The 10,017-nt window shown below is 39.7% G+C and overlaps 1 protein-coding gene across 1 annotated transcript; it reads right to left on the bottom strand.

Moving 5' to 3' along the window:
* Nucleotides 1-2,027: 2,027 nt before the first annotated feature.
* LOC119660297 (dynein light chain Tctex-type) lies at nucleotides 2,028-9,871 on the bottom strand. The gene is made up of 3 exons (XM_038068770.1): nucleotides 9,715-9,871; nucleotides 2,731-2,896; nucleotides 2,028-2,663 (listed from the first exon to the last, which is right to left on the bottom strand). The coding sequence occupies exons 1-3, from the start codon at nucleotides 9,733-9,735 to the stop codon at nucleotides 2,515-2,517; spliced, it is 336 nt and encodes a 111-aa protein (XP_037924698.1). The 5' UTR covers nucleotides 9,736-9,871; the 3' UTR covers nucleotides 2,028-2,514.
* Between the last annotated feature and the right edge of the window lie 146 nt (nucleotides 9,872-10,017).

The following is a 10,017-nucleotide window of genomic DNA, read 5'->3' as shown; positions in this document are numbered from 1 at the left end:
ATCTCCTAAATCTTATTCTGGAAGCGTCTAGATGTTATTTTGGACTGACTCTGCAAGTTCTTGGAAGCCGCTGTTGCACTGATAAAGAATCCACTGTCCCATCTTCAGAGCGCTGTGTCTTAATCAAGTTTTCCAGGCATTAGCAAGTAAAAAAAACCCTTAAAAGAACGTAAAATACGTATAATTGTCCTGTTCATTCAACCCGAGTGAAAGTTACCAACGAAAAAACATGCTGAAGATTGCCTACTTCACATTTAGAATCAACCTCATTCATAAAGAACAAATAAAGACGTTATAAAACCTGAGAGCTTTTAGATCGACGAGCCAGAGCAGAAAATTCATTTAAATAGTAGAGCAACCTTGTTCACAATCTAGCGGAATGTTGATCTCATATAAATTTTTTTCAGCCCTATACTATCATAATTAAAATTTGTCTTTTTTAATTAAAAAGTCTGTACGCCCCGTATTAGGTCTACAAATGTTGGAAAAGTTGAGGAGGACCAGAACAAGGCCATATGGGTGATAAGAAATCTGTATCATAAACCAGTTCTTCGACAATTATAGTTGCCTTATAGTACTCGAAACAGGTCAGCCAAAAAGTGAAACCTGCTGGTATCGGAAAATATAAGCGGACGGCTGCGTGCTCTGCTCTAACAGGGTAAATTCTAGTCAAATTTGTTAGCCTTATAAAAGTGTCAATGAAAAAAAACTTTAGAATATGCCTATTACTTGCACCATATTCTTATCAACTTTACAACTCACCTATGATAGCACAACCAAGGTAGACGCGGCATGTACCTCGGATAGAGCAACGGCAGAGGCCTGGCCAGGTGATGATAATTTTAATGCGAGGTTTTCAATGATAATATTACTGGCGATTGGCAGATAGTATCCAATTATCTTATACCTCCTGCGTACTTTTCATGGATATGATTTCAACAGAATGGAATCAAATCATATACTGCAAGAGCCGCTACTCGAAAATGTATATTGTTTTGGTGATATCATATGGCCTCCGTGTATTTGGTGATATTAATGATTCCAACCGGTCTCCGACTTATGATCTTAAAAATTGAATTTGTCCATTATTTCCCTGAAGAGAGCTGAGCTAAATGAGAATATTCGTCGTGAAGAAAACGGGTTGTTGCGCCAACGATTATTATTATTGTTAATTAGCCCGTCTAATTATATTGAGTTCACTGACCACCCTGTATTATCTAAATTTTAACTTCCTCTTGCCAAATTGTAGAAGCAATGTTTTGTTTTTCGTAGGCACATTTCAATCACTGAAGAGTTTTTGTGTACCTCGTTTGATAAGTATTATTGGCAAGCGTAGAAAATAATAATGAAACGTCATAAACGTGCCAGCTTGTCTTAAAATGTCTGAATACATTCAGAAGTAAGTCATCGGTTATATTAAAAATTTAAATTCAATTTTAAAATTGAATCACATCAATAGGGACTAGCGGTTTCGTCCAAGGCAGACGCAACTCATCAGACGCTGCCTCACCTCTGCCCTGGGAACAGCGTGACCGTAAGTGGCAAAAGATGGAAAACGCTCCGGCAATAGTCAAACTATTGCCTAAGCTAGGCTAAAGCTAAATTATTGTTTAGGATAATGAGGGATCCTAAGTCCACATCCACTTGATGTTGGACCGGACTAAATGGAGAGCAACTTACTCTCACTGCCTTTGCCCTGGACGAAACCGTTAGTCCCTATTTTTGAATGCTTGGGTACCATGCCCCAAACGAGGGATCCGTGGACCAAAAAACGTGAGAGTAAGTTGCTCTCCATTTGGTCCGGTCCAACATCAAGTGGATGTGGATTTCAAGTTGCTCGATTTCAATGACAGTTTGCCGCCATGGGGGCCACTTCATCGGAGTTTAAGAGCCATTGCAGCGCAGTTATTTTCATTAGAATGTGGAATCAAAACCGTGCAAAACAATACAATAGAACTCAAAACATGAAGGAAAATTCGAGGTTGAAGAGGGAGATAATATGAGGGAAAAATCAATGAAAGTTTCAGTTTTTGTTGTTAGTTGTTTGCTGTATATTTTCCCAATATTAACTGCAGGGAGGTAAATGATTATGTGGAACAGTGCGATTAAATACGTGGTAAACAAACGTCTTGAATTATGTACTTAATCGGGTACGATACAAAAGAATTCAATATGAACAGTGAATACAAAAATATAAATTTCCAATATACATTTTTAATACTTAATTTCTTTTTTAATTTAAATGTTTCTAAATGCCTACATTTATCCAATAATTAACTTCATATCTACCAATAATGATCCAACTGATTTTAGAATTTAACGTAAATTTATGTATTTACTTCATTTATTTATGTCCTACACGATAGAATAACGAGAAGCTCAGCACATGATTCGGTTGGAAGTAAGCGCATAAATACATTTATTTAATCATAATTCAGTTTTAACTATTCAATGAAAAGTAATAAGTTACGGAAAAAAAACAAGAACGGGACTTTCCAGTGCACAGTCACGTGCTTATATTGCCAATCCGAAAACAGATACAATGCAATACATGGTTTTGTTTTCCCAGCGGACAGTACACGATCCATCTGTTTCGTTATTCCAAAAGCATGAGCTTGCCGTATGCAAACCAGCACCGTTCTTCTGCATAATCATACAAGTCACTGTTGCGGGATAAATTTAGCTAATTAATTGACCGTTTTTAGCGATGGTAGAGTTTCAGGTACTCACCTATATATTTATAAGGCTTCTGTTGCTTAGTCAACACTCCCAAGCACGTCTCAACCACAGATCCGGTCCAATTATTCACTTTGTCGTGCTGGTAGGCATTACCACCAATCGTGCTTTCAATTGCATCCTTTATTATCTTGCTGACGTCATCAACGACAAATTGATTCTAAAAAACCATTTGAGATAAAAAATTATTTGAAAATTTCAACGACAGGGAGCGTATTTACTAAATCTGAAGAATATGTCAGATAACAATTCCCACTATTAGTGTTCAAACAATCGGAGTTTTGTAAAATTTCATAATGAAGTATGAGCTGGGAACAAAAGTCGGCAAGTAAGACCCTGGATATGCTTTGTTTTGAACTAAGATCTAATGAATATGTTTATCACAAATGTATTGTCGCTGTATGATTGCAGTTACTGCTTCTAGGGCTTTAGCTTTCTGTAATCATCATCATCATCAACGGCGCAACAACCGGTATCCGGTCTAGGCCTGCCTTAATAAGGAACTACAGACATCCTGGTTTTGCGCCGATGTCCACCAATTCGGTATCCCCAAAAGCTGTCTGGCGTCCTGACCTACACCATCGCTCCATCTTAGGCAGGGTCTGCCTCGTCTTCTTTTTCTACCATAGATATTGCCCTTATAGACTTTCCGGGTGGGATCATCCTCATCCATACGGATTAAGTGACCCGCCCACCGTAACCTATTCAGCCGGATTTTATCCACAACATGACGGTCATGGTATCGCTCATAGATTTCGTCATTGGGTAGGCTACGGAATCGTCCATCCTCATATAGGGGGCCAAAAATTCTTCGGAGGATTCTTCTCTCGAACGCGGCCAAGAGTTCGCAATTCTTCTTGCTAAGAACCCAAGTCTCCGAGGAATACATGAGGACTGGCAAGATCATTGTCTTGTACAGTAAGAGCTTTGACCCTATGGTGAGACGTTTCGAGCGGAACAGTTTTTGTAAGCTGAAATAGACTCTGTTGGCCGACAACAACCGTGCGCGAATTTTATCATCGTAGCTGTTATCGGTTGCGATTTTCGACCCTAGATAGGAGAAATTTTCAACGGTCTCAAAGTTGTATTCTCCTATCTTTATTCTTCCCGTTTGACCAGTGCGATTTGATGTTGTTGGTTGGTTGGTTTTTGGTCCCGACATTGCCGCCATATAATTTGTTTTGCCTTCATTGATGTGCAGCCCAAGATCTCGCGCCGCCTGCTTGATCTGAATGAATTCAGCTTGTACGTCTCGGGTGGTTCTTCCCATGACGTCGATATCGTCAGCATAGGCCACTAGTTGGGTGGACTTAAAGAGGATCGTACCTCTTGCATTTACCTCAACATCACGGATCTCTTTCTCGAGGGCCGGGTTAAAGAGGACGCATGATAGGGCATCCCCTTGTCGTAGACCGTTGTTGATGTCGAATGTTCTTGAGAGTGATCCTGCTGCTTTTATCTGGCCTCGCACATTGGTCAGGGTCAGCCTAGTCAGTCTTATCAATTTCGTCGGGATACCGAATTCTCTCATCGCCGTGTACAGTTTTACCCTGGCTATGCTATCATAGGCGGCTTTAAAGTCGATGAATAGATGGTGCAACTGTTGTCCATATTCCAATAGTTTTTCCATCGCTTGCCGTAGAGAGAAAATTTGATCTATTGCTGATTTGCCTGGAGTGAAGCCTCTTTGGTGTGGGCCAATGATGTTCTGGGTGTATGGTTCTATCCGTAGTCAGCGCCTTCAAATTGCACTGCCGAATTCCATAGATATTCGGCAGAACATATTGATTCATCACTAAACACTTGCGAGACGGATACATCAACAATTACAATTAACGGTGGTAAATGACACAACTGACCTCTTTACAGAAAAACGTTGAGCAAAACAGAAAAGTGAGCTTCGGTGATAGGAAATCTAGAAAAATAAAGGGATACGTTTTGGACGCAGTTTCCTAAGCATGCGCATCGAATTTTGCTCTTGTTCCCAGTTATTCACAGAATCGATCAGGGGCTCTAGCTTTAAATATCAAATAGCCACCTCTATTGAGTACACGATAAATCAAGCAAAGACCAGAAATAAACCGATTTAGATGTACAACCTACTAGGCTGAGCAAGAGCGTCATAGAACCATTTTACGATGACCGTCCCAAAAACCATTTTATTATTTAGCCGATCCTGAAACAAATTGTCTATTGGTTGCTAGAACGATTCAGCTACATATTTTGTCATTTCAGAAAAGAACTTGCCCGCCATGGAACTTCTTTCCAGAATATAATTAACAGGAGCAGGTTTCCGGAATTCGCATGAAACAAATCTCTCTGGCTTCAATTGAAGGTTATGGCAACTCGCCCTCTTAGTTTTATGCAATCTTATCAAAATTAAGGGTGTACATTTAAGTTAAATCGAATGATTGTAACTTTATAAAAGAACGGAACGAAATAGTCATAGAAATAATGGACTTCTTTTTTTTCAACTATAACCTATTTTATCTATCCCGTACTAAAAAAACATGGGCGAAAAACAGACTGAATCCGAGCCAGCATTCCTTCAAAAAAGTCAATTTTACCAGTTTAGATACAATATAGTGGCAGCTTCATGATTTTTTTCAGTTTTTTCGATTGGATGGGTTCTGAGAATCGGCCCGTGAAAGCAATGACCACTTTCCAGAACTGTCAGCGTTGAAAAGTGATAATCGAGACCTTTCATTTGGTACCCCACATGACTATATTTGGTAAAATACCCCCACCCCTTAAGTTCCACATAGAACGATGTAACTTACTGCATGCGTGGGCATTCACTATTCCTACCGAATTTGATGTCAATCGGTACAACCGTTTCTGAGAAAGATGCGACAGACAGACTGACACCGAACAAACCGATTTAAATAAGGTTTTGTTTTACACAAATCCTTAAAAAAGCAAGCAAGGTAAAATGGTTTGTTGTCTGGTGATTTGTCAATATGCGATTTATCTTAACTTTCGCTATTTTCAGTGAGAAGAGGCTGCCGGCTCTTAATGGACTATTTGGAAAGGGGTTCGCAGAACAACTTTATTTTTGGTTCGCTATTTTTTAATAGTCCTTGTTCCATTGGTCTGTAATCTCAAGCATCTGTGGGAGAAATCTTGGCAGCTAGAAGGACCCCTTGATTAAAAAGTACTCCTGTTGCTTTGTTAGCACGTGCGTTAAAATGGTTCCAACAATGCGCTGGGCACAAGAGTACTTTCATACTGGAAACGGCGAGAGAGGCAGGCATGCAGAAAGTGTTCGCATTCATTTTTTGACCTTTTTGCTCTTCACTCTTCTTTATGCATTGCGTAACAATAGTGATTTACGCTGTTATTATTGACATTTTTTCTGTTTTTGAATACCGAAAATTGCACACCCCGCTCTGATTTCCACTACTGACGCATCCGTGGCTACCAGAAAGTGATCCTCCTTCTTTGGCCGTGGCAAAGATTGTCTCTGAGCAGCAATTTCTGCATTAGAATATATAATAACACTGGAATCGGCGAAAAATGTTGGCGAGCAATTTATTTCCATGTTGTCAAAAATTGATTGAAACAACTTATACATCCGCGTTAATCGACTATTGGCATCGGGTTTTGGTCTTTGATGCAGATTAGATCTTTTGCTGCTCGCAATGCCGCTCCTAGATGAGGTCGTGGTTCATTTGAGAGAGCATGTTCACATGGCACAGGGGTTTCCCCTAGTTTGTGCAACTGTTAGCGAGCATAATTCCCTAGATATAAAAGCTGGTGTTTTGAGGATCAATGTAGCCCCTCCTTGCAGCAGATTGAGGGCTAAGTTTAAGGATTTTTCTGCCTCCTGCACTGTATTACCTGTTATGATCAGAAAGTCATCAGCATACTGAGGGATACTAATGCAATTGAAAACCTGGCATTTAGAAGTAAACTGTATATATTGAAAAATGAGATTTACTATACAGCCTTGGGGAATGGTTTTGTTAACAACTTCGTCCTCATTTACCATCAAGGTTCTCTGACCCATACAGCCAGTATGCGTTCCAGAAGCTGGAGATCGACACGTTTCCACTTTTTCTTCTTGATCTTTGCAATCGAGATGTGTAGAAGAACAAGTGCTCTTTCCTAAATGCATGGTTGTTTTTGAATAAGGAATCTGAGTCCTCCATTAGTTCTGTCACTCTGGTCTTCATCAACAAGTTTTAGTTTTTTTTTTTTTTTAAAAAAAAAAAACATCAATGATGTGAATTAGTCGGAAGTATCTTGAATCATATATCTTTGTCTTGTTTAGAGATGTAAACAGTCCTAATTTTTGCCTCTTCCTGGGCTTAAATTACATCCAGATTTGGTTACGGGTTTCCAAGACATTTCCTTTACTTCAAGCTGAAGTTAGTGAATGTGTTCGAAAGTGATATTATTCACATCGGGGGCTAATTGGGCTCTTTGCTTTTGTAAGAGGACATTGAAATGATGCATGGGAGTTCCAAGTATGAGTACCTTCAATATTGCTTAGCTACTAGTGTAAGGTACTTCCTGGTGCCTCCCTCCTTTGACACGCACTCAAAAGTCCTTGCAGCGTCCCATTTCTAACCATTGTTGATGAAACTGAACATCATCATCAGGAACAAAGCCGAGTACATTGCCCTATTTCACTGGCGAAAAGAAGGTCGACTCGACATTATTTATCCACGTTTCAGTCTTCAATGAAAGTGATATTTTTGTGTGCAATTATAGCTGAGTGGTTAGAGCGCAAGGCTGTTGTACGGAAGATCACGGTTCAAATCTCGCTGGTGGCAGTGGGATTTGTATCGTGATTTGACGTCGGACACTAGTCGACTCAGCTGTGAATGAGCACCTGAGTCAAATCAGGGTAATAATCTCGGTCGAGTGCATTGCTGACCACATTGCCTCCTAGTGTACCGTTACGGTCTTGAATGAAGTGCTCTAACACACTTCAAGGCCCTGATCCAACATGGATTGTTGCGCCAACATTTATTATTATTATTAATTAAAAAGGTCAGCCAGATATTTTTGCTCCTTGAAATGGAAGTGGCGAGTTGAAACTCTTGGAATTTATTGGGGTATTCGATCAGGTGTGCCCTGATGGGAGATAGTTCCAAAAAGTCTGAAGCAATGAGTACATCCATTTTCAGTTGCAAGAGTTGGATAAATATTCTCAAAAACTTTCCTGTTGAGTTTTTGTATTTTATAATTTTGGGGATGATAAAACCTTAAAATGCGTCTAATTTGCGGAAGTCATTAACCTCCTTAATTACCCTTAGGTTAACCTCCGTCATTGCATGTTCTTCCTCCATGATGCGTCTGACTACCAATGATTTCAGGGCATATGTTGGTCTGTTTTTTGCTTTCACTAAATACTTCCCTTATATTTTCGTTGAACCTCGTTGTTATTAATCTTCTAGTTTGCCTGTGATATCTACTAGCAGACCACATCAACTGAAGACAAGATTAGGAAGGGTCAAGTACCCCAAGGATGACAGCGAGGAAAGGGCAAACTAGAAGATTAATAACAACGAGGGGCGATGTCATCCGTCCTGTTGCCCTTTATGGTTCTGTGTTTTGGCCGACCATAAAGCACAATAAACGGCGTCTTGTCGTAATGGAGACGAAGTTGTTGGACAAGTGGCGTGACACGCGTTTATCACATCCGAAATGAGGATATTCGCTGCCGATTTGGAGTTGCACCGATCGTGGAAAAATTGTGAGATAGGCGTCTTCTATGGTATGGTCATGTTTTTCGCGATAAGAAGAAAATTCACTTGACAAGATTGGTCTGCACATTGAAGTCGATGGTGAGCGACCAAAAGGCCGGCCGAAACAAGTGGCTTGATAAGCTGGATGGTGATTTGAAGACTTCAAGACTACATACAGATCAGACTTTTGATAAAATAAAATGGCTCAACCGATCACAACGAGCCAACGGCGCTTGTGAACGTAGCAAAGGCTAAGGAAAAAGAACAAAAGCAACCCATGTAGGGCTAGCGACACTAACTGAAGGAATTTAGCTAGCAACAAGACTGAAGTTGATAATTTTCGTGAAAATACCGTTTGTTGACTGACGCGTCAAATGTGTTACCACACAAACAACCACTGGAAAATATTTACACCCGACTAAAAACCTCGTCAAGGCTAGTAAAGTAGTAAGGAAATGCCACGACTTTTTGCTATCTTGATATATATACTCCGAAAATCGAAAAAATTGGCGAGATAAGGAAAGAGAACAGGTAATTAAATAGTTGAACGAAATTTTGCAGACCCTAGACAAGAGTTTTATTGGCGACCTCTTGGGAAATAGTAATTTAATAAATCTCTATTTTAAGCCTACCAAAACGGTATCATTTAAAGATTCACTTCCGTTAAGGCTTTGTTGTTTTTTTTTCACCTTGATGTGCAGTGTAAACATTGGCTCTAAATATGACAACTTTAGATGTATTATTTGTGTCCATCGTGGAATCGTCTGCTTCCATAAAAGCAACCATTTGGTAATATTGAAATAAAAAGAGAACCCACTTTGGAAAATAGCTTCCTTATTCACAAACATATGCGATAGCATCTTTTCAAGTATTTATAAACACCACAACCCACACCGCATAAAACTGAGAAACCAGTTTGCCCATTGCAAATGCCAAGAATTAAATTACCGCCACCCATTCATACCTGTCCCCAAGGCTAAGATCACAGTTGCAGTGGCGAAAGTATCGATTACACAAATTTCTTGGGGAATCTAATCAAGAATGCCACACTGCGGCGAGAATGACGCATATTTCCGCTACAGGCGGACACCAAAAAACATATGGCAAAGCCAATTTCTATATCAGGATCGCCAAGTAACTGCATGAGCAATAAAAACATGAATACGGAACACACCAAACTACGTAAAATCAACCGAGTAGTGAAAGGAAATGTAGACAGATTTACAAAGGTAATTCCATATCTTGGTAGTCTTCAAGACAAGTCATAACTTATACCACTCACCTCATCTTTGGTATCGTCCATTGTAAACGGATAAAAATAAGCTAGAAATTCGGAATTGATATTTCACGGACCAGAGATGTATTTGAAAATTCTCAACTTACTAACCTAAACGATGACATCAACTGTCAACTTAAATTCCAGCGGTGAAAACTGGCATACTGGAAGGTGGACGGAATGTGACGCAACCATACAGAATTCCTGTACAAAAGGCGCGCACTTTAACGGACGCTCTCTAGCTGATAATTGAGAAATTATTAAGGAAACTGCCAGTTGTAGTTTAAGATTCGAATGAAATAATGTGCA

The sequence above is a fragment of the Hermetia illucens genome, chromosome 6 (genome assembly GCF_905115235.1).
Source record: "Hermetia illucens chromosome 6, iHerIll2.2.curated.20191125, whole genome shotgun sequence".
Lineage (NCBI taxonomy): Eukaryota > Metazoa > Arthropoda > Insecta > Diptera > Stratiomyidae > Hermetia > Hermetia illucens.
This window is presented reverse-complemented; position numbering and strand designations above follow the sequence as displayed.

Bases quoted from the DNA above. Each gene is read 5' to 3' on its own strand.
- LOC119660297 (XM_038068770.1), bottom strand. From the start codon at position 9,735: ATGGACGATACCAAAGATGAG. The intron at 2,897-9,714 runs GTGAGTGGTATA...ATGGTTTTTTAG, and splicing joins TGGACGATACCAAAGATGAG to AATCAATTTGTCGTTGATGA. The intron at 2,664-2,730 runs GTGAGTACCTGA...ATCCCGCAACAG, and splicing joins GAAGCCTTATAAATATATAG to TGACTTGTATGATTATGCAG.